General features: G+C 37.7%; 1 protein-coding gene across 3 annotated transcripts in view; it reads left to right on the forward strand.

Moving 5' to 3' along the window:
- The first annotated feature begins 612 nt into the window (after window positions 1–612).
- The window catches only part of HDAC11 (histone deacetylase 11), a 28,252-nt gene continuing 4,639 nt past the window's right edge, over window positions 613–24,225 (forward strand). The window contains exons 1-8 of one of the 3 annotated variants that reach the window (XM_035558263.2): window positions 613–685; window positions 1,784–1,932; window positions 4,823–4,923; window positions 10,520–10,636; window positions 15,722–15,764; window positions 17,345–17,421; window positions 19,124–19,186; window positions 21,290–21,386. In XM_035558263.2, the coding sequence (XP_035414156.1) occupies window positions 684–685; window positions 1,784–1,932; window positions 4,823–4,923; window positions 10,520–10,636; window positions 15,722–15,764; window positions 17,345–17,421; window positions 19,124–19,186; window positions 21,290–21,386 (649 nt within the window). In that variant the 5' untranslated portion in view covers window positions 613–683. Of the gene's footprint in view, window positions 686–727; window positions 943–1,538; window positions 1,682–1,783; window positions 1,933–4,822; window positions 4,924–10,519; window positions 10,637–15,721; window positions 15,765–17,344; window positions 17,422–19,123; window positions 19,187–21,289; window positions 21,387–24,225 lie in introns of those variants that run through there. The other 2 variants (XM_035558262.2, XM_035558265.2) reach the window with 2 other exon arrangements.

Below are 24,225 nucleotides of genomic sequence, written 5' to 3' on the forward strand. Positions count from 1 at the left end.
AGGATACTGGTCTCCTGCTGCTGAATAAACACCAAGGTGAAGTCCAGGCATCCATCAAAACTGCATGCCAAGCCCAAGCCAGCATATTGCACAAGGAAAGACATTTGTCTGGAGCTCTCGTACAGAGGCGCTATTCCTCCTGAGGAAAGAGTACTTCTGCATTTTTATGGGCTGCTTGACAGGCATTGCTGCTATTGAGGGCCATTTCTCATGATGGTAGTATTGATTCAAATGCTTTTTCTGTATGTTCAAAGAGGATTAGTAAAGTACACTTAGAAATTGGCTCTTGACTTGAAATTGGCTCTTGGCTCGTTTTACCTGTGTATGGCGGCTCCAAATTTAGCAGTGGTATTCCTGGGGGAGTTCGGCTGCTCATCGCGATAATATCACGATTTCACCTCAGCTTTTCTCATCCTGCTCCCCACTGTTGTCTCTCCTCACTTCCTAACGCCTCATGCATTTCATTTTACCACAAGAATCATATTTTCCTGCCCGCGGAGGCTGTCGATGCGGACCTGCTGTAACAACTCCCGTGTAACACCTCAGCGGACCGCCATTTCCCTCACGGCCCGGCCCCGGGGCCGTGCCCTCCGTGCCTCCGCCCCGCGGCGGGGCGGGCCGGAGCGGGCCGGCGGGGCTGGCGGGGCCGGGCGGCCGGGGCGCCCGCAGCCTGCCCGGCGGGGATGTGAGTACCGGGGCAGGGGACTGGGCCGGCCCATGCGGGGCCGCTGCCGGGGCGGGCAGCTCTTGGGGGCGGCCTGGGCGGTAGGGCCGGTTCCAGCCGCCGACAGCGGCCGGCTTGGAAGGCCCGGGGAGCCGGGAGGGAGCGGTTATTTGCGCTCTCGGCTCTCGCAGCCCCGAGGGCCCTCTCGCAGGGGTAGGCGGCATGTTCCCGGTTCGGGCCGGCGCGTCCCGCTCTGGGCGAGCCTCCTGTCCTGGAGGGTAAGGCGAGGGGGCCCTGCTGGTGGGCGCCCTGCGGGGAGCGGGGCCGCAGACGCTGCCTCAAAGCCTCCGTTGTGCTTTGGTGCCTGTGGGGGTGTGCTTTAGAAGGGCGGTTTTGAGCATGTTTAGGCTGGAAATAAGGGGGTTTTGTTTGTATTGTTCATCTGACAAAGAACCCTTCTGTCTGCTTAGTAAGTTGTGAAGCCTCTTGTAAACTTCAAGTAAAGTCTGTGGAGCGAGAGAGGTGTTGGGGTGCTGGGCTTGGGGCCCAGGAGGGACACGAGCAGGTGGAGCAGGCTGCATGCGAGCAGGAGCCTCTTAGGTGCGGCCTGACCTGGCCAGTGTGCACACGCGTGCTTCAGGCAAAGATCAGAAAGTGTGTTTCTAAAGGAGCCTGGTAATGCGTTTATTTGAGGTTATGTCAGCTCATAAAGCTGGGTGTACCTGCTAAGACAGGTGCTGCTCAGTGACCTTAAGGGGACTAGGGGAGAGAAGCAAATGTTTCCATTAATTACTTCATTTCTGCAATTAACCTCATATGCGTAATTCACTAATGTATGTTCTTCACTAACTTCTCTTCCCTACTGGTTATTTAAAAAGTTTTAACTGTGCTGGTGGGAAGTGAGTTATGTTACTCAGCCTGACCTCGCTGCTGAAGAACAGTGAAACAACAAGTAGGTGTTCCTTTCGGTAACTACGAGAAATAGCATCTGCAGGAACCATTCCCAGTGAAAAGCTGGTAATAATAAGAACTTGAATTTATATTTTGGGAATTCAATTAAAAATATTGAGTTGCATATGTAGTTCCTTGAAGCAATGACTAGTTTGTTTGCTTTTAAAGGCCTCACAGAAGTGAGTTATATGAAGACGTTCCACCAGTATGCTGGCCTATCGTATATTCTCCAGACTACAACATCACTTTCATGGGACTGGAGAAACTGCATCCCTTTGATGCAGGGAAGTGGGGAAAAGTAATCAACTTCTTGAAAGGTAAAGTAAGAGAATATACCGCTTAGACCAACATTTGTACAAGTTGATTAAAAGAGGTGTAATTAGCGCAGGCTTCTGTTAGTAATTGCCGATATACTAGTGACTGTACATCTTCACTTCTCTGAATAGTTGAATGTCATGTGTTACACATTCTTGAAGGTCTTCCACATGAAATACTGAAAAGATGAAATTGTGTCTTGTTAGAGCAAATATCCTACACCAGGGCTTTTGAATACAAAGATTTATTTCATGGTTCTTTGAAAATATAAGTTCTTGTCTGCTTTACTAAATAAAGCCCGTGATTTTGTTTTTGGCTCCGTCATGGTGTCTGTACATAGTGAAACTTGTGAAATGTGATTGAAAATACAAGCTCATTAAAAGATTTGCTCTCCCCAGAGGTGTGAATAATACTAGTCAGAGTAACCAGCTTGGTTGAATTCATTCTGGCCCAGAGCTTTACAAGACCGAGTAAAAAGGAGTAGGAAGAAACATAAGTATAGCAATGTGTTAGACAATCTTGAAATATTCCAGGTCTTTGTGATTCAAAGGGAAACATGAACTGTGCAGAATTTCATTTCTTGCCCATTATGAGAAAGATTCATGTGGGATATATGAGAACTATTTCCACCTCTGAAGTGAGCGCCAGAATATTGACTTCAAGCATAGCCTGAGTCAGGTGCCTTATGTGCCTGGCTCAGTGCTGTGTTTTGATACTCAACATATTTTTAATGATTCTTACATTTTCTTTCAGTGCAAGACTAGTGTATGAGAACAGTATTTCCTTTAAGTTTCCCCTTGAAGATAGATGCTATTTGTAGTTCGAGTTCTTTCTTTTGAAGACTAAGCCTGGATCCAAAACTGAATGCAGACTTCGATTTTGTAGCAGTGAATGGAAAATCCTTCCCATGGTAGCTGCAAGCTTACAGTTTGGCTTGCAAGACCTGCATTGCAGTTTGGGAGTATTGTGTACAGCTTTCTGTAGCCAGTGTGCTTCCATTGCTTTTGTACCTGGTGTAACAAGAAAGGAGACATTCCATCTGGCTTGTGAAACTACAAGCGTTAATGACCAGCTTGCTGCGGGCTGTAATGTAGTTACTCATGAGACTGCAGACAGTCTACTGGCAAATGGCACTTCTCAGTGTGAAAGATCAGTGCAACTTGTATAAATCCATTCTTTTGTCAATGTCATGATATTTTTCTGATAATGTCTGGGAGGAGCTTTGAGACCTCTAGTGACAGGCAGAACTTTTTGTGATGGTGCTCGTTATTGCTGCTTAAATGAATTAGAAGATACAGAAATACTTGAAGGAAATAGAAATGTAAGAACACAAGTTAGAATGAGATCCTATAAAAACTTGACATTTTTATCTAAAATTTAAGTTTGTTCGTCAAGTTAAAAAAAAAAAAAAACAACACACTGCCAAGACAAAGGTTATCCAAGAGCCAGGCCTGTTCAGTTTACGTGGGCCTAATGACTCCTTCAGCTGATGATCTTTTGCAGTGAAGTATTGCCCTTCCTACTTTAGGCTACCTTCTATTCATTTAACTGAGGTTGAATGAATTCTAACATTCCATTTAGTAGCTGAATCTGCTTTCTAGCAGTTAACTATCCATGTCTTGGATTCTATGAGTAACTTCTGAATCAAAACCTTTGCCTTTCTGCTCCTTCTCTGTGTGAAGTCTTTTCCTCTAGCTCTTTCCTACGTGAAATATCACCTCTTCTCTCTTCATCTCTAACACTCCTGGTGTTCTCTGGCTCTGTAGTAACTTCTGTTAACAGCTGATCTGCACAGTTCCTATTATCTTCTAGAAAATCACCAGTGAAAATCTTTCTACACTCACTTTCTCCTTCCTCAAGAATGAAACTGTTAGCATTTTGGCTTTACGTCCGACATGAATGAATGAAATGTTTCTCAAGCCACAGTCCAGAAAAACAGAAGCTTGCCAAAGTAAATATTGTTGCAGGTGCTGTTCTTGCATAACACTAAGAACAAAATCTTTCATATTTTTGAATTGATTTTCCTCTACTCCAAGTATTAGAATTGAAGGAAAGGCATAGTTTTGAACTGCAGCCCTGTAACAAATACTAAATTTAGTCTGGGAAGATCAGCATGATGCCTTATATTTGTTGTTTGTAGCAATCATGCAAAGCAACGATGTTATTCTGAAGGGCTTGGTTTTTTTAAAGTCAACCTAAACTTGAACTTTCTGGCAAGTATGCATTCAATTGTATTATCTTCGTTCACATACAGAAATCTTGGAGTGATGTTTTGTAACTTGCTCTTTTAAAACCAGGTTTTAAATAAACTCTTTTGGTCTCTAAGGGAAAAAATTAATAGCTGCTCATTGGTATTTCATGAAATTAAATGAAGGTAGGAGTGTGACAGATATCACAGTTACGTGTAAATGTTCACTGCCATGAATATTCAAGTAATTATTATTATTATTATTTTTTGGTGCTGCTTTGATTTAGGGAACTGAATACTAGTATCAACTGTGGAATTTCTTAAAGCATATTAAAGGAACATTTGATGTATGAGCACTAAGATTTCTCAAGTGTATCAAGTCCTAGACTGTAAGGAGTCTTGTGATTCTTTCTGTCCATCCTCTGTTAGTACCAGTCTTTTCTTTCAGTTTAAAGAAGACATTACCATGATTACACTGTGAAAAGTTTCTGTAAATAAATAAATAAATAAATATTAATAGTTTCCATGTATAGAGATTATGTATTTGGAAATATATTATCACTGAGTAAACACAAAGGGTTGCACTGATTTATGTTACAGATGTAGGAATTAAGTCAAGGTCAAAGTAGCTTCCTAGGCAATGTGGAGTACGGGAAGTTAAGTGATTGTGTACAATAACTACAATTTCTCTCCTGTTGTTTCAGAAGAAAAACTAATTGGAGATGACTTGATTGTACAGGCACGGGAAGCTACGGATGAAGATCTTCTGGTTGTTCACACGAGGCGCTACCTTAATAAACTAAAGGTGCTGTACTTACTAATGTGTCTTTCAAGCTAAGTGTCTAGAAATAATGTGAAGGGTAACATATATCCTACTTGATTCATTATAGAATCGTTTTTTACAGATTATAGATCAGTTTTTCATATTTCGAATTCAACATTGTCTTTGAGAATAGTGACAGAAAATCATAGAAATACTAGGCAAGCCAAATCACAAAACGTGGATGGGAAGAGGGTCTACCATCTTACATAGGCATATTTCAGCAAAGTTAAATGAACATAAGAAAAATTATGATGTTTGAGATTCAAATAATATTCTCCTTACTACCAGGGATTTGGTCTTAAAGTGTTGTTTTGTTTTACTCTAGTAAAATCTGGTTTTGAGGTTGAAATTTTATTGAAGAGCCCTGAAACTGAATATGTTATTTCATATTATTTAATGTGAGGTTTGCTTTATGGATTTGAGTTTTATATAATCTCAGAAGAACGTCTGAGTAGGAATTCTGTCATTAGTCTGTTGAGGGGGGAAACAGTGGTTTCATACTTAGAGACTGACTGTGTCAGAGGAACACAAGAGCCGAAAGATCAACGTGGGGCATAATCTTGTGTGTTATCTATGTGTGAAAGTTTCCAATAGTGGCCCATACAAGGTTGAATATTCATGAAGAAAAAAGAGCATGAATTGGGTATTTATAAATGAAACATCCATTTGTTAAACTTATTTAAAGCATAAACATGTGAGATCTTTGTTTCTGAAAATGTATTGTCATCTGTAGAAGGAATTGGATAGCGGCAGGTGACACTGCTTTTTGTTGGCAACTCTTTACTAGGAGGGAAGGGGAGAGATTTATATTAAAAATAATCTTGCATTTCATAATTCAAAAGAAGTTACTTTGAGTCATCTTTGGCCTTCCACAATGAAAGAGTCCTTGTATTGCTATTTCTGGAATGTTTTATTGTTCTGTGTAAGAAATCTATTATTTGTGTGACTTTCTCACTTTTAATCCTTTTCTGTGTTCTTTTAGGCATCTTCATTCATTGCTAGGAAGTTACTTGCAATTTCATACATCATTAGATTTGATCTTATTGCAGCTATTCTTGATATTGAGCTTTTAATTCCATGGAACCACCCACCTCTTTTTACTGAGTCACTTCTTTGAAGCAGGATGTAATGTGCGTAGCTCTGTTTGAAATACAATAATATTTTTAGTACCTGTAGGGTGGCTTCACAGAGAATTGTCTGATAACCTGTGTCCTGGTGTTCAAAACCAGTATTGTCTTGTGCTTCCAGATGTCATTAATTGTATCTCTCATGTTGCCCTTTTACTTGAGAGCATATTTCCTACGGTTGTAGGAATTGGAAGATGTCATATAGGTCATGATTGTGAATTCCTGACAAGCAGCAAAGACAAAAGTGGTTAGTTGCAAACGAAAAATAGCATAGCTAGACATGGTAAGGCACAAGGCATCCTCTCTGCTTCCTTATGTGAAGTCTTCTGTGTTACTTTATTCTATTTTTTAATTCAGACAGGTACAGATCTACCAAAAAATGGCATAGTTTTGCATTATGTCGTATAAAATTTGAACATGAATTTGGTGGTATATTTCCATGCACTTGCAAGAAGAAATGGTGTTTGGTACCTTAACAGAAGCGGAAGAAACTGCCTAGGATGGTTCTGCATTTCATAATTCAAAAGTAGTTATTTTGGGCTGGGGTTGATTGTAGTGGAAGAAAAAATGCTGTACACAAAGTAGATCAAGCAGTGTACTGTAAATCAGTTCTGTTTTGGGAGAAGGGGTGTACCTGTTTGCCTGCTTAAGGTAATATGAACACTCCTTAGGAACAAAATTTGGTGTTTTAAATTGAGGTGACTCTCCCCTCTGAGATATTTCTTTGAAGAATTTAGGTCTATAAAGTAATGACTAGACTTTGGATAATTTGCTTGCTGTCTCTTTGTCTCTTCTCGCCATCTTGTTCTAGTGTTATGGAAAATAATGAATTTCATGTATATCGGCACTCTGAAATTCTGGAAGACGTTAGGCAACGAGGTTTTACCTAATTTCGCACTTCATAAGTCTTACACTTGAAACGTTTTAATCTGACCCAGAAGTCTTATGATAACATAAGTGAGTGAATACTGAAATGTGAATAAAATGGGTAATGCTTGTGTGTCAGTCAAATGTGAGATGTGCTTTTTCTGGAACTGACCTGAATCAGGTGATAATCAGTTGAGCTTACAAATTATAGTGTGTTTTCATATATTTGCAAATGATGTAGATATTAAGAAAAAGTAATCACTTTCTTGGAAACTTAAATTTTTATGTCTAGTGAAAAGTGGATGTGTTTCATAAAACAAATCAAGAGAAATCAAGCTATGTGGACGTCTTGTTATGTATGAGATCAGTATATCACGTCAGCGATTTATATACTCCTTCAAAAAGGAGCATATAGATTCTTCAGAATGAATTTTACATGGGCCTAGAGGGCTCTGTTCTTGTGATTACAGAGTGTTTTCTAGTTCTTGTGTGCTTTGGCTCTTGCCCTGTCGTCTGAGTGCATCTGCTGTGAGACACAGAGGAAAGACGGTAGGGCTCTTGGGCATAAAAGCGGTAGAAGCAGCCTCGTACAATCAGTTCAGCCTGTGGTATCTCTGGCTGTTTGAGGTGTTCAAGAAAACAGCACAAAATGGATTTGGGCTGTGTGCATTGCTGTAGTTGACCATAGATGACTTGGTTGCTGAAAACATGTGGTTTTGGTTTGGATAAAATGAGTACCATTGCCAGTCCTTACCATTCCCCTGCTCCTGTCCTCAGTTCATGCAGTTTCATGCTGTCACCCATTCTCTGCTTCCTATGTCATGCTTTTTCCCTCGTTATTTTTTTTCAAACTTCATTGGTGAAAGTTTTGTGAAGGCTAGTAGTTGTTTTCTGTAAAATATTTATTTAGAAAATCATGAGATGAAATAAATGTATTTATTTTCACCTAAATTTTTGTGCAAGTGTTAATGTGTCAGGTGAAGGAATATAAAAATGTTATTTTAAAGATTATGGTATTTGAATAGAACACTGAACAAGAGGACTCAGTTACGGGGAGAAATACCTGACAGGCTTCAGTGTTTACACCAATGTGCGAGTGCAGTAGAGCATTCTTTGCAGCTAAAGTGTCTGTTAAGCCTCTTAAACAAAAGGATGAGGTAGGATTTGGTGAACGGTGATTTGTTTCTTTTTAGCACTCCTAACTCTTCAGTTGGAAGGCTGATACACAAAAATTGCAGTTCGTGGCTGGTTGTTTTTCTTGGGAGTAGTGCCTGGCTACCATTAGATTTTATCAGTTCAGTAATTTATGAGTGCATTATTAATAATACTATTGCATTCATACCTTGACCTGGAAGCTTCTGTGACAATTGCAAGCTTCTTAGTCTCCTGTTTGTTTTTATGTTAATTCAAGTTAAAAATGTAATTTCATTATCTATTGAAGATGAGCATAGCTTTGTCCCCACTGACCTTCTAAATAAAAAATTGTGTTAGAAGCTTGGTGTTGGATTTTTGAGTCTGTGAATTTTCCCTTAAAGCTGGGACCTGCTCCATAAACTTATCAAAGATTTAAACACAGTTTAAATTTAGATATTACAGAATATATATTTTTTTAAATTTGACATGTTGTTGGCTATTTTAAAATGCTGGAACGCGATGAATGCGTAACATGAAAGGCAATACTTCAGAGTTTGGTTTTGGTCATTTGTGTGCTCTTTGTATTAGTCCAGGATGGTCAGCATAAAAGCAACTACTTCAGCTTTATCTTCCTAATATTAGTTTTGCAGTTTAATTTTTAGTCCTTGCATCCTTACTACCACATATTCAAATACTTTGAAAAATTGTTTATCCTTATTAAGAATGGAGGTTTTTATAGTCAAGGAATAACAGTTGATAGTTATTATGATTTTATTATAAAGTCCTGTGAGACTATGCTCATTAAATGCGTATGTTACAGAGTCTGGGTTTAAACAAGGACAATTGAGAACTCTTGAGGTTTTCTTTAGTTTTAGGGTTTTGGGGGGGGTGTAATACACTTGTGGGGGATGTTGCACTTAGCTAAACTTAATGATACTGCCTAGTAGTTAATTTGGGAGGAGGGGATATTGAAGGAAAATATACCAATTAAGGGTTAACCCAACTTCTTTACTCCTTTTAAGAAAACAGGGTGTGATTTTTAATTGAGACTTACATGTGTACATAGTTTTATCTGAAACACAGGAAAGTAAATATATATTTTTGTAAATCCTCTGATCAGCAGTAGGAATCTGTTAAGTTACAGACTTACATATCTACTAGAATGTTGTTAGGGAATCAGTAAATTGATGATGACTGAGTGAGAGCAAGTATCTAACAAAAGAAATAGTAGCTGATGTTTCTCTATAATATATGCCATTTGAATGCAGAAAATAGTGATTTTTAAAATTCACATTTGGTGGGTTATTCTGTATCAAAGGAAGCTAATCTTTATTTCTGTGAAGATTTATGTTATGGCAGCTAACTGACAGCCTGGAAAACATAGTTAATATAGTCCTCATCTATTCAAAATATCTTCTTATTTTTACAACTTGAAAAAAGTATGCAATTATACCAGACCAATTCCTTTTGAGTTCTTTTTCAAGCATATACGTAGCTGTTCTGCAAATGTGTTGCAGAAAATGTTGGAAAACAAAATTAGCACACGGGAGAAAAAAGCAAAACTACCCACAGTTTGAGGCAATACATTTCTTAAATGCTATAGTGGTGTTCCTTGAGAAACATTTTCATTGAAGTCTACAGCTGTATTCTTGAATCAGACTTTCTTTACAGTCAGATGTTTCTTTTTCCCCCATATGTCAGGAATTGCATAAACACAGTGAAGTCCAAAACAGTGAATGTTTTTGGACTAGGAGCTGCTCTGTAAAAATCCTCAACTGTGAATAGAAAGCTTTGTTTATTCCTTACCGACACCATTTATGGTTTTCTTGCAATCACTTAACCTGCAGGAGGATGGTTGTTGATTTGAGTCTTCCTTGCTTCTGCTTCTTCCCACTGAGATTATTATTTTTTTAAATTCAAGTGTTTAAATGCTGAACTTTTATGATGACCTTTCAGATTTGTGATAAAAAACGTGTATATTTTATCCAAATGTAGCCTCTTGCAATTCCATTTTAGAATGCCAGGATTGAATCTGGTTTGTTACATTGTGCTTGTTTTAAAGCTGAAATATCTTCCGAAAGTGTTTTATCAAGTCATTACAAAGCAACTAAAGCGTTTTGTTACTGACAAAAAGATGATATTATGATACCTGAATAATATAAATGATAAATATTATTATAAATAAATTTACAAATGAAGTGTTGAGAAATACCACCCCCTTACCTCCAAAAAGTGATGTTCTGTAGTTAAAGCATTGGTAATTGTGAAGTCAAAGGAGCTTTTCTGAATACCAGAAAACTCTGAGATAGTCATATGATTGTCTTCTGTTAAAATTGAACGATTCTGCATCCTATCATTTGTAGATAGACAATAAATAGCAATTGCTGAGATATCTAAATGTCATCATGAAGACAGGCTACATTAATTGGAACTTTTTTTCCACCTTGTAGTGGTCATTTGTTGTGGCTACAATCACAGAAATTCCACCGGTTCTCTTCCTTCCCAACTTCCTTGTTCAGAGAAAAGTTTTGAAACCTCTGCGAACCCAGACAGGAGGAACAATAATGGTAAGGTGTTCTTGATTCACCTTTTATCATATTTATGTAAACCAGTGAGTTATAAAACTTTGTATAACGCAAAGCCTTGAACCCTGAAGTCCTGCAGAGGGAAGTGAGTTAGTGTACAGTCCTAAAGTGAGCAAAGTTTGGCACCTGTTAGCAAATACCAAGGTGAAGGGCAAACCTGATTTTATGGTCTGTAAGGTTCAGAGGCAGTAGTAAGGGGCAGCCTGTGCAAGCCATGATAGAGATGGCAGGACTTAGAGCAAATACAGAAACTGAATAGCTTTGAACTGTGTTCAAATTCTAGGAATGGGAGGCTTCAAAAATAATCGGGTAGAAGGTGTTTTAAAGCACTTGCTTACCTAATGGCTGTGGTTTGGTTACTGTAGGTACAAGGTAAGCGTTTACATTTAAAAATCGCATTATGCTTGGTTTTAAAGTGTTTATTTTTAATGAAGAAAGTTACTTTCTTTTGTTGTAGATACTGTATAAGCAGCTCAGCTGAACTGGGGTGAGATGTAGCCCGTTTTCACCTTAACAGATTTGTTTTCTGATTAGTTAAATGAGTGCTCTGGGGAGAAGAGCTTTGTGTCACCAGACACTTAATTTTGCCAGAGAACTTCCATTAGAGATGTTGAAGAAGTACGAAGAATGAAAACAATAGTTGGAACCAGGAATGAGTTACTTAAACCACGTATTGAGGAAAAGATGCCTTAATAAATTTAAACCTCTAACTAATGGAATCCTTTTTGCCCTTTATTCATTACTCGTCAGAGTAGATCTAGAGTTCAGAAATGGTACAGCATGGTGCCAGGAGATGTTAACAGTCCCAGTCTCTCTTCACAGGCGCTGAGCTGTAACAGTTACATAAATGGAGAACAAATAATCCAATCTGAAATCCATAATATTATGATACAAATGGATTTTTGCTGCCTTTTAGCTACCCTTTCTGAAGGCAGCTGTTAGTGGGTGCATGTGGAAAGGATAGAAGCAGATACTGCTTTTTCCTGTATCTCTTTGAAGCCAGTTACTGAAGAACATTATTCTGTGGGTTGGCAAACCTTTCAGAATATGTTTATGCCAGATAGGAGAATACAATTTATTGCAACCACTAGATATTAAAGGTGAGCAAGACTGGGAAGCTATAATAGAATGATAAAGTTAGCAGCATTATTTTCAGAAATAGGCTGTTGGGTAGCTTCGTGTTTCTGTCAACCGTAACATAGGTATTTAGTAATCCAACTGTGCACTGGAATTGAGGTTTCATATTTTTAAATGTTTACCTTCTTGAATGTATCAAGGATTCATTAAAGACATCAATAATATGATAAGCTTTTCTATGATTACTGCATAAAAGACAATGCAACATGGTATTCAGAAACAGTTAAAATACTGGATTTGAGAGTTCACTGTGAGAGAACGATGCAAGGGAATCTAAAAGTCTGATGAAGCAGTTTTCCCAAGTATTTGGTGAGGCTTGTGAGATTAACAGTCACTGCTCTCATTTGTGTGTAAGTAGATCTGGGCACTATTTAGTTTGAGTCCTCCTGGGTGAAATGATAGAGAGCCAACTATAATCAGATTTTTAAGGTAATAGAAAATATATTGCTTTTCTGTTGTATTTGCATGTCTTAATGGTAGAACAACTTAAGGTCTGATGATCAGGAAAAAAATATCAGTTTATTTAGATATTTTAGTATTCTGTTAAATCTGCAGCCTAACTGCTTGATTTGCAAGTGTATATCTAAAAGTGACTGGAGGCTTTTATTCTCTGTACCTTCTCAGATTTCAAAGCGTAATGGGCATGCTGTGAATTAGGCAAGTAAAAAACTTGCAGCGCAGTTGACAACAATATACAATTACGTGTATTTATTGTGGAGGAGCAAGAGTTACTTAAATTGGAAGAATATTATGTTTTGCTTAATGTTAAAGACTGAAAATACTAACTAGAAAAATGTTGAGCATCTATTTGTATTTCTTCAGTATCTTGTTGCTACCTTTTAGAAGTTTTTTAATCCCAGAAGAAGTCAATGGAGCCATGATAGTGTCCTCAAGAAGCGCTGTATCAGCAGTAGCCTGAATTGCTTGTAGTAAAATATCTTATCCTGGGTGTTTGCATTTATGTAGAAATATTGTCATTAGGGAATGAACCTGATGTAGACAGTATCAAGTGGGGTTTTGGGTATTTATGAATGCATTCTCAAGCAAGCTATGTTTCTGATGCCAAGGTGCATAACATAAGGACTCCAATTATTTTTCTGTAACATTTTTTATTGACCTGAGCTTTGGAAACATGATGGCATATGTAACTAAGGGTTTATCTAATTGTTCTTGAAAGCATATGCTTTTTTTATTATTTATTTAAAGTTGGTGGGTTTCAGACACAAAGCCAGTGGAAATTTTGGTCTGTTGTTCTGGATGCATAAGAGGGTATATAACTTTCTGAAAAGTAAGAAGTACCTCTGGAAGGAGGATAAGGTTGTAGAGTTCGGTTTTAGTTTAGATTTGTGAGTGGGAAGCAGATTTCTTTTAAAATAAGTTGTATGTGTCTTGCCCATTTTTGGCCACTGTCCAGCTGTTGTTGTCCTTGCCTCTTAAAATCCATTTCCTAATTCTACTTTGTCTTCTGTTGCTCAGTCTTCTTGGATGTACATGTTACTTAATGTCAAAATGAGGTAAAGAAATAATGTAAAAGTGTTTGTACAGCGTAGCAGCATCAGATCCATTTTTCTGGAGCCTTGAAAGTCTGCATAAGCAGGAGAAATCAGAAAAACTACTGAAAATGTTGTGGGCAAACTTTTGGATTTATTGCACTATGGGAGGTGAGGTAGCAAAGTACAGCTTCCTTTAATAGATGTTAACTGGTGAAGGGGAGATGTAAGAAGTCGAACACAGCGCATCCCTTACTGCAAGCCAGCGTAAAGCCAGTGGAATATTGTTCTCCTGGTAATTTAAGAGGAGCTGGTAGATAGCACCAAACCGTTTATGCTGATATCTGTGTAGTCAGCTTTCTTTCAATGGAGTGCGTGGCGAGTGCTGGGGCAGTTTTATTTATCTTTTAAGCCTTATGTTATGGATTGGCTAGTAGTAGAGAGGGGAAAAAAGATAGCTTTCTGGATTCATGTGATTAATGCAGTCCAAGGTGTTTAAAAGTTTTTGGTCCTCACTCAGAGGAAAAAAGTAGCTTCCTTCCGTCTCCATTTAGTCCTTCAGTATCACTTCAGATTCCTGCACAGTTCTCTTCTGCATTGTGTTGCTGACCACAGTCAATAATGGTTATAGAGATGAGTCTGCTTTGCAAAATCCTGTCTGAGCAGGAATGTGCAGTGTCCTCCTTTACTACAGTCATGCTGTCTGTTTCTGGGGACTGTGGTTACAAGGGATCTCAGAAATGGTGGTAGTGAAAAGTAATAGGGAAGAGTGCAGAGTTTGCTAATACACTACCTTTGATATTTCTCAAGGGTCTTGACATTCCCTCTGGTCCTATCACTAGTTACCTGTGGGAAGAGGCCGACCCCCAGCTCCCCACACCTTCCTTTCAGGTAGATGTAGAGAGCAGTAAGGTCTCCCCTGAGCCTCCTCTTCTCCAGACTAAACAACCCCAGTTCCCTCAGCTGCTCCTCACAGGACTTGTGTCCCAGGCCCTTCACCAGCTTCGTAGCCCTTCTCTGGGCACGCTCTAGGGCCTCGGTGTCCTTCTTGTAGTGAGGGGCCCAAAGCTGAACACAGCACTCGAGGTGCGGCCTCACCAGGGCAGAGCACAGGCGGACGATAGCCTGCCTGGTCCTGCTGGCTGCACTATTTCTGATACAAGCCAGGGTGCTGTTGGCCTTCTTGGCCACCTGGGCTGTGTTCAGGCAAGTGTCGACCAGCACCCCCATGTACTTGAAAAGCAGTTTTGATTCACAAGACAATAAAATTTGTACAGTACAAGTCAGAAGTACAGACAATCTTCTGTTGTGCTCAATGGTCCTGTTTATCATGAAAATTCTGTTGTTTTTGTTCTTTTTAATGATTTTAAACAATATAGGAAGATCGGTTGTTCATGAGCAATCCCTAGGAAGTATGCTAAATAACAGATAATGTGCTTTCCCTGTAACTTAATTGGTATTATGGTTCAGAAACTATAGTCTTTTTCTCAAGAACTAATTTAAGATGGCATGTTCTTAGTAGGATAATATTTACCATCCAAGTAGTTTCCTTAATAATAAACTAGAATTGTTCAAATACTAGGGATGGGTAATTCTTAACTGTCCAAACTTCCTTGCATGTATGATATGCAATACGTTTGTTCCATAATTATGGAAAAAAATAGTATGATGTTCCTTTTTTATTATAGCTAGTAGCTAGTAATATATTCTTTTTAACTTATTTTTAACCTGTAGATAAATGCTTGATTGAGTCTTCCTAGCCAGAATAAGTCAGTTGTGTTTTTTTTTTTTTTTTTTGGAAAATGTAATTTAAGCCTTGATTATCTTTTCTCTGTTAATACTTTCCCTTCCTTCAATGTCCTTTGACTTTATAGGAGTGTAACAGGCACAGTTTTTTTTGTATTGAAAGGCAAAAGATCGATAATGTTCTATACTGTGCTTGTTACATTATTTAAAAAACAGAAATAGCCACAGGACACTTCGTACTGTGGCATTTTTCTATCCCCACCCACAGCTGAAGCTATGTTGATCTGTATTTTCAAGATTTGGAGCTTAAGTTCCTCCTGTTTCTTACATGAGCAGGAAGGATATTAGGAGGTTCTTGCTCTCTCTTATTCCTACCAATACTTGTACTTTCACTTTTTAGTTCATCTGCTAGGGGTCAGTGTTCGTCTCCTCAAAGCACAGTTAGTTTTAAATCTGTTTGACTGCCAGAGAATGAAATACAGATGTGATATCAAATATTTTTTCAACTAATTATGCTGAGAACAGTTTTGTATGGTTCGTATTCAGAACTGATTCAGAATGACCTGCAGTGGTAAAAACATCTGAAAACTCAACGGGCATGTTAGAATGTCAAGAGCTGCGTTTGGGGTGGGAGCAGACGGCGCTAAATGTTTGCTTCATTCGTTCATCAAGTTCTTGCTGTAATTTTCTTAAGGCAGGAAAACTTGCTGTTGATAGAGGCTGGGCAATCAATGTGGGTAAGTACAAATGTAGTGCATTAAGTGATACCTAAAACTGCATTTAAAATCATTATTTTGATTCAGTGTGATGTGTATTCTGTTTATAATAACAGAAAATGACTGGATTGTGTTTAATTTTAAATGAACTTTAAAGGAAAAAATGGTAAAAGTCCTAGTGGATTTTTTTATTCACTGTCACCCATGTTGCAATTTTATAACTAAATGAAAATTATTTTAGAAAGCAATAAGGTGACTGGGTAAAGATATGGTACATACCTACGTAGGGAAAGGTGTTTGGGTTGTAGTGGTGAGGAAAAGAAAAGGATAAAGATGTCCAGATTAGATGTAAATATTTCAACAAAACCTTCCATTAAATTATACAACAGTTCTCCTAGACATTATCAGCCAATTTATATATATAACACCAAATCAAGGGATTGGCTGATGTGCACGAGAGTTGACTCTAACTGGTACAGCCGTATTTTAGGCTGTGCAGTTCTTCCCGAAAAAGACTTGAATGAAGTAATTATGAAGAACGTAGTGAATATAAATCTGCTCTCTTGCTCATATTAAAATAGCAATGTAAAACCAGTAGTAAGCTATTGAAATAATATTTTGTCATGTAAGACTTAGCTTGTCATTTTCACACAGTTCATCAGTTACAGGATTTTCCATTATTCCTTACACATACTTCTTGATATTTCTGAAAGCAATAAATCCTGCATCTGTGCAGCTTTTCTGTTGTTTTTTTAAAGCAAATTTCTGCCTTGAAATTGAAGATTTGCTGTGTAACGTGTCTAATATAAAACTACCTTTTTATTCATCTTTTAGTAACAAATAATACTTTAAAATGTAATCTTACACAAAGTAAATATCCAATATTAAAAATTAAATACATTTTAAAAAAACTAAAATTCTGTCATTTCCTGACATATAAGAGGGGGTTGTTAATTTTTTTTTTTTGCCTAGATATTTGTAGTGGGTTTCTTGGTTTAAAAATGTTCTGGGTTAATATATAAAAGTATGTGTTTTGGGAGGAGGAAGACTAGGTACTTCTCGTTATACGTAGTATACATCTTTGTTTTAAAGATAAGTTCTTAAAGTTTCCTTCTGGTTTGACTGTTTGTGTAAATAAATAGAAAGATGATGGCATGTGCAAATGCTGATAAGGCCATAGTTCTTAGGTATTTTTTGACCCAGCATTCAGCATGGGAAAAGAACTTTCCATGTGTCCTTTGCATTTGCCCATAATGTTAATTGGCTTCATTAGCAGTATGTCTTCATTGACTTCAAAGCAGTACGTCTTGTTGTGTGGGCACTACCTTACATGTGTGCATTTTTCAGTCCCTGCTAGGTAAAAGGGACAATGACCTTCAAACTGGGCATCTGCTGGTCCTTTGTATGGTGGCCTGATAGGTGCCACAAGATGTGTACAGAAACCCTAGGAGGTGTCTTGAGGTGCTAGGCTGGGGATTGACAGCTCTAGGTGAGATTTTTCCAAAAGGAGAAAAAATACCTGATGTGATCTGTCTCTTTGCAAAGACCATGCATATTCCCTAGTATCCAGCTTTTCACCTCTTCCACATTTTTATGTTTAGGAGGTGGCTTTCATCACTGTTCAAGTGACAAAGGTGGAGGGTTTTGTGCATATGCTGATATCACACTGGCTATTAAGGTAAGAAATACTCTTTAAAATTGTATTTACTACTGTTAATGCAAATGGAAAAAAATCCCCACATAAATTAATGAGAACTCTCTAACATCTTAATCAGAGAAAATGTAAACTAGAGATGGATAGGAATAGGAAAATGGTGTGATACTTAAAGTTTCAGAACACAGTGCATATGCAGCTATTGTTAAGTGGAAGGAAGAATTGCAGGGATTGCAGGATCTTGAATGTAAATATGAACCACTACAATTGCATTAATAATCTTGAAGAAAAAAAAAAAAAAACAAAACCTACCACTAGCAACAAAAAAGCACACTCAAACCAGATTTTTTAATATCCTCAGGGTTAATTATTCCAGCCTTGCAGTTGAACCTGCAAATTCAACGAGTTTCAGTGACTGCAATGAAGACTTTGCAGAGACAAAAGTCCTCTCTGAATCAAGCTGTGCTGTGCAGCCCTCAGAGTAGTTCAAATTCATGAATAAAAATGTGGATGTCTCCAAAATAATGACTGAATGTGAATGAATTCATGTGCTATTTAGCTGTTGAAAGGCTGAAGCAAGAGCTTTCTGCAATTAGAGCTTATTTTTATCAAGTGTACTATGGTATATTTGTATACTAGAATATTTATAAAATATCAGTAATAATCAAAACATAAAAAAGCCCTAATGACTGCAGCACACTAAATGACATAACACCCTAATTTCTGTACACTGTAATTTGCAGAAAGTAATCCAGTGTTCTATTTTCTCTAGCCTTAAAATACAGATTGAGAAATTATAGCAGATGAGTTTGTACAAAATCTTTATTTTTTTTTTTACCATGTCTGTATTAAAAGATAAGAATTTGGCAAAGTTAAGATGTAAAGAATTATTTTTTTCTTCACAGACATGGAATAACAAATGATTTTACTAGCTTAAAAAGTGACTTTAATGTATACAGTCCCTGCTGTGGCTTTTTTAAAATGGTGGATTTTACGCAGTCGGATGCCATCACAATGGAGTGTCTCCCTTTCAGCTGATAAGCCTCATGTGTGCCATCATTTGTGTTTCAGGAAAATGGCTCCTCGCCATTTGGGGGCCTACGCAGCTATTGCTTCACCCTGTCCCAACCCAAAGTTACTGCTGTGCCTTTCTCCATGCTGTTGCTGGTTCCATTCCTGCCTCTGACAGCACCAATGCCACAAATATCTTTTTTTAATCCCTAGTTGGACCTGTCCTTTTTGTTTGGCTGGTGTGAAGAGACACACCACCTATGCTCGCATAGAGCCAGCACTGCTATAGCAGCATTTACTTATTTTCCTGGACTTTGATATGTTTTTCGGTGCCATTGGGCTTAAGCCTAATGTGGAGCCTGCTTCGTAAGATACCGCGTAATGCTGTAGAAGGATATGTCCTTGGTCCTACATTGAGTCTGATACCTTTTGTGAGAAAGAGGATATAAATAGAAAGCTTTTTCTGCCCTTTCTCCACCAATGTTTTCTTCAGGTTCATGCATTTCATACGATGGAAATGGATAGTTTTTAATATATAATCACAACAAATTATGTGAAATAATTAGAACTTCTGTAGTCAAATTTTTTGGAGTCATTTGGAATGCATACCATTGAAGCCAAAACAATAACACACTGTGCAAACTTCAAGTCTTCCGTTAATCTGTCACCTACATTTATAATGATCTCTTCATCTTTTCTTTGCTCGCATATCCAGTTCTTATTTGAGAGAGTACCAAGGGTGTCCAAAGCCACGATTATCGATCTGGATGCTCACCAGGTGAGTAACTTTCCTGTATTCAGTACTGCGTATGTTTTGCTAGAAGTGTGCGATAAAGACCACTTTTCTTATAGTAGCATAAAATGTCAATTCACAGAACACAAAGTTAATCATGGACAGTGAAAGCTGTTAACAGTTGAGTTGTTTAATTATCTTATGTTCCAATGGGCTGATGAGCCAGTTCAATAAAATTAAACTGAGTTGTAGCTCCATCGTGTGGCTAGATGTAAACATATTTTTGAGTTGCATGCTGATCAGTAGCATATAGTCTGAAGAGTAGTTCAGTATCCCAGAAGAAACTGAAATTTCTTAAAATGGAATTACAGGTAATTCAGCTGCTTGATCATTGCAGCAACCTTTGCAGGAAATGAATTTTACCTTCAGTGTTTTAATAGAAAGATTGACTTCAGGCTAATGAAGTAAAAAATAAATCTCTTCAACCGATAGTGATTTGCTGTGGGTACTGAGAACAAACCTCCTCTTTAGTAGGATTTTCAAAAAAAAAAAATCCTAAAAGGAAGGAAATAGCATTTTTAGAAAAGCAGTTAACGTGCTAAAATTGTCCAATCTAAAGCACTGAAGATATTTTAGTATGTGTAAATAAATAGTTTATGGAGTGGTTCCATTGCAGTGAAGAAGCCTAAGGGCTGCAGAAGTGTTCCATCTTCTGTCATTTCTCTTACCTGCAAGTTAAGGCATCTAAAATTGCCAGGAAACAAAGGCATAACTTATGCAGCAAAAAGATGTTTTGCATTTCTGATTCTCTGGGTACCTCTGTCAGGTGGTCGACGTTTTTGTTTCTTGTGTTCTTTAAAAGATTTCTAGTATACTTGCTGGCTTTCAGGCGTCATGCTAGTGACCTCGATTGGCACTCTAAATCACCCCTTACTGTAATTGTTTCCTTTCTTTGGGGATTAAGAGGTGTGTGAAGTAGTAGCTCAGCAGATCCTTTTGAAGTATGCAGACATCCTCAAATTTTGAGTGTCCCAGTTCTTGGTGCATTTGAGCGTTTCACCTTTCTTAAGAAAATGGTTGACCAGGAGGCTCTTGTATTCCTAAATGTTTCTGTGTGTACCAAAGGTGCTGAAGAAATATGTATGAGTTGCAGCTTTTTAGCCTAAAGAAATGCGAAGGATTATTCTAGTGCTTCCAGTTCCCCTTTCCATGTGCATTGACTAGCTTTAGCCCTTTGTTTCTGTATTTTGTGGTTGTTGTTTCCAGGGGAGGAAGTTATAGCAGAAGTATAGCTTAACTGTTTGTTGGAAGGTTTACAAAATTAATGTAAGCGATGTGCCCGAAGTACTGAAGATATGTCTGGATTCTGTTTCTATAGTTTAAATGAAATCACTCTAATAATGTAGTGGTTGGGTCCTATATGATACATTGATTTTGGCAAAATTATCTTGGGGATTGCTGTGAAGAGATATTGTACTCTTTGAAAAAATCTAAATGAGAGCCAAAAGAATACTATTTAAATTCAGAGATGGGGTTGGTGGGAAGTACTCAAAATCTGAATTTGCTCTTGAGCATCCAGCTTTCCACCCAATACAATATTTTTGTAGGGAATTGACAGTGATGAACAATAAAATGTTAAACAATTAAATTGGGTATTTAGTGTTTCTAATTTTTCCAATGACTACTTATCTCACCAACACGAGAGTTATCAGAAGAACTGCAGTCTGATCTTTTACCCTTGTACTAGGATGTAAGTATCTCAGCATTCAGGATGGATTCTGATGCTAGAAGTGACATTTTATACAATTGGAAAGGTATCTGTTCTGCTGTCCTGGTCACGGTTGTGAGATGCTGATGAAAACAATTAGCTTTTAATTTTCACTTATTTTTCTTGTATGTGCAATGAGATCTATAATTACCTTCACAGAGATACTAGGATGCTGATTTTGATAATACCTGCAGTCTTCAGACTGATACTGTCAAAGCCCACAAGGCTCTATACCTCAGAATAACCTTGAAGACTATAAAAAAGGAAATGCCACAGGAGTTTTAAATGTTTGGCCTTTGTAGTCTAATTACCTTAGAATTTGCAGTTTATGTAGTTCCGCGTGAGTGTGGTAGAAGGAACTAACTCTGAATTTCCTTCAGGGAAATGGCCACGAGAGGGATTTCATGGATGACCAAAAAGTATATATTATGGATGTGTACAATAGATATATTTATCCGGGGGATGGATTTGCTAAACGTAAGTATAATTAAAATTCATTTTCCAGAAAGTGAAGGAATTACTGTGATACTGAACTTTTTTCATTTACTAATAAGTCTCCTTGCAAGTATGTTAACTAGATTTTTTTTTTTTTTAAGTTCACATTGAACATACCACTTTCGATGATTTTCTGATATATCACAAAAGTGTTAATTCTGTAGCTTTCCCTCCCTTCTAGAATGAAGTGTCTTCCTTCATTTCTGGGATGAATTTCTGGAACACAAAGTGTGGGCATTGGGTGGACAGAAAAAAAAGGCATAAGCATCCCTTTATTCATGTATCAAATGGTAACATTTCTAATGGATGAGTTAAGACCAAAACAAAGAAAGCCTTTGTTAGAAAATTTGAAATACCGAATTTTAGGAGACCGGGAGGTGAATTTGGTGTTTGCCCTTTGTTTCTCAGTTATTCCTTCAATATGTTTTTCTGAGTTCTTTGCTTTTATGCATAGTGTCCGTTAAAATTGGTAGCAAATTAAATTCACTCTAGTGTAGATGCACATTGTATGGTCTTACATAGCAATTCAGTTACTGTTTCTTACTTACATATGCTTGAAATCATTTTCTACGTAAACTCAGAGGGCTTTTGGGGTTAGGCCTTCTCATCATTGAAGCAGATTGTGCTTTCAAAGCTGCTGAAATGATGGGATTGCTACAAGTTCTGTTGGAGCTTTTTTTTTTTTTCCCTGGGTGGGGAAAAGTGTTATGAGCCACATCTGTGACAGTCATAAAAGTTACTGCTTGAAGAGTCTTTCTGTTGTGCCTGTTTTTGAGCTGCACAGAGGTTTCTTCTGTGTTTCTCCTGATGACCTGGGACTTCTCAGGTGACAGCTATTCCAGGTGCAGGCCTACCCTGGCAGCAGTACTGTTAGAATGGATCCTAGCTTGATTCAATTCTCAGCCCTCTCCTGTGAAGTTGGCAGTACTACCACTCCCTTTCTGCAGATGAAGCGTGAGGTGCCGAAAGCTGTGGCCAAAGGCACATGAATGCATAATTCCTTGTAGTTAGAATAAGGGTGCCTAAATAAGAATTCACTAAATTCTTTAAAAATTATCATGCTACGTGGCTGGTTGAAAACAAAATCAGAGAGGGAGCCTTTTGAAGGGAGATAGAGGTGTGACCTGAGAGTTTGAATCCTTAGTGGAAACCCTTAACTGCTCTGTCTCCTGGGATCTCTTACTTGTGTTCTTCCCCCCTTTATTAGAGAAGCCTATTCTGTACGTTTTTCTCCACTTCATTAGGAAAAAAAAAAAAAAAAAGACTGACACTGCCTAATGCTTAGCCCTAAGGATCATCATGCTGTTTCCCTGAAAAGAAATGTTTTAGAATTAGACAGAAACTTAGGAAGAAGATAAATGTGAAAAAAGAGTATTTCTATGAACAGTGGGCATAGAGGATTGACAGCTGAAACTCAAAATTCAGGCCTTCAAAATGCATTGCTGGTGGTTTGGGTATCGTTTTACCTGCACTCAAAACTGCAGAATTTTATTCACAAATTAGCAAGAAATGGATGAAAGGGTATGAAATGCAAAGAGGTGTTGATTCTAACCTCTAGGTCCATCACTGTACATCAGTAGTCACTCTCATCTGGGTAACAACTAATCAGTGTAATTCTGGTTTTTTGTGTTGGAGATGAAGCCAAGGTAACTGCAGCAGTATGGAATCTTATTCGTGTTTATCTCAAATTTATGGTTTTACTGGAAAGACACTTGTTTGTTCCCTATTCTAATGCATTTACCTCCCTCTTAAAGTTCTCTCCAGCTAGCAGAATCTTTGCCTTGAAGAGGCTCTAGGTGCTGGTCAGAACAGCACAACTTTGCAGACTTTTATAAACACTTATATAACAATAAGAGAAGAATTCAGGAGAACTAAATTATGGAAACCAATGTTTGCAGTAAAAATAATGGAAAGAAAAATAACGCTTTGCTGATGTTGAACAAAGAAGGCAGGGAAATACTACCCAGCAATCACTGGGACAAGTAAGTGTCATTGTGTGTTGAATTCCTCCATGCACACTTGGTGGATTCTGAATCCACACTTAGGGTTTAGAGCTCCAAATCATTTAAGTCAAGGCATAGGACATGCTGAGGTGGAGGTTGTATCTTGAAATACCTTTGACATAATTTGATTAATTCATATTTAGCGTTACACACGACTGCCTAAAGGCATGGAAAGCTAGGCTTTATAACCTTGGACTTCTTTCCTCTTCTGCCTTCTCAACCCTTCTTTTCTACTTCTAATACTTTCCTAGAAGCATTGCAAATAATTTGATTTAAATTAAGAACAGATATTTGCTCCTTCTATTAGGATTATAAGGTAAGAACATTAAATTGAAAATGCTTAGGGCAAAGCTAAATCTTGTTATGCAGAAAGCAGTTCACGTACATTCATGATCCCTTGCTGTTAAGTTTTCAGTGTTGAGATAAAAATAAAACATCTTAATTTGTCTCAGTGATATTTATCTTGTGTTTTTTTTCCAGCTGTTTCTCTGCAAAAACAATTCGGTGTTCTCTTATGCTCTATTCAGATTAATTAAATGATTTTTTAAATGATTTCTTTGCTGATTGGTAAATGGATTTGTATATTGGTCACTTTTCAGTAACATTTTCCACTTGTGTTTTAGAGATTTTTTTTCCCTGCATTGAATTCTGTCTTCAATGGAATTTTTTCAAGGTCACCGAACTTGCATTTGCTGCAAAAACAAGTAGATGAATAATGTTCTTTAATAAAAGATTCTGTGAAAATGTAGTGTATTTACAAAATTTCTGGAAATGTCTTTTTTCATCACTTACCTAAGTCTTGCTTTTTTTTTCCAAAG

This window comes from Cygnus atratus, chromosome 10 (genome assembly GCF_013377495.2).
Source record: "Cygnus atratus isolate AKBS03 ecotype Queensland, Australia chromosome 10, CAtr_DNAZoo_HiC_assembly, whole genome shotgun sequence".
Classification (NCBI taxonomy): domain Eukaryota; kingdom Metazoa; phylum Chordata; class Aves; order Anseriformes; family Anatidae; genus Cygnus; species Cygnus atratus.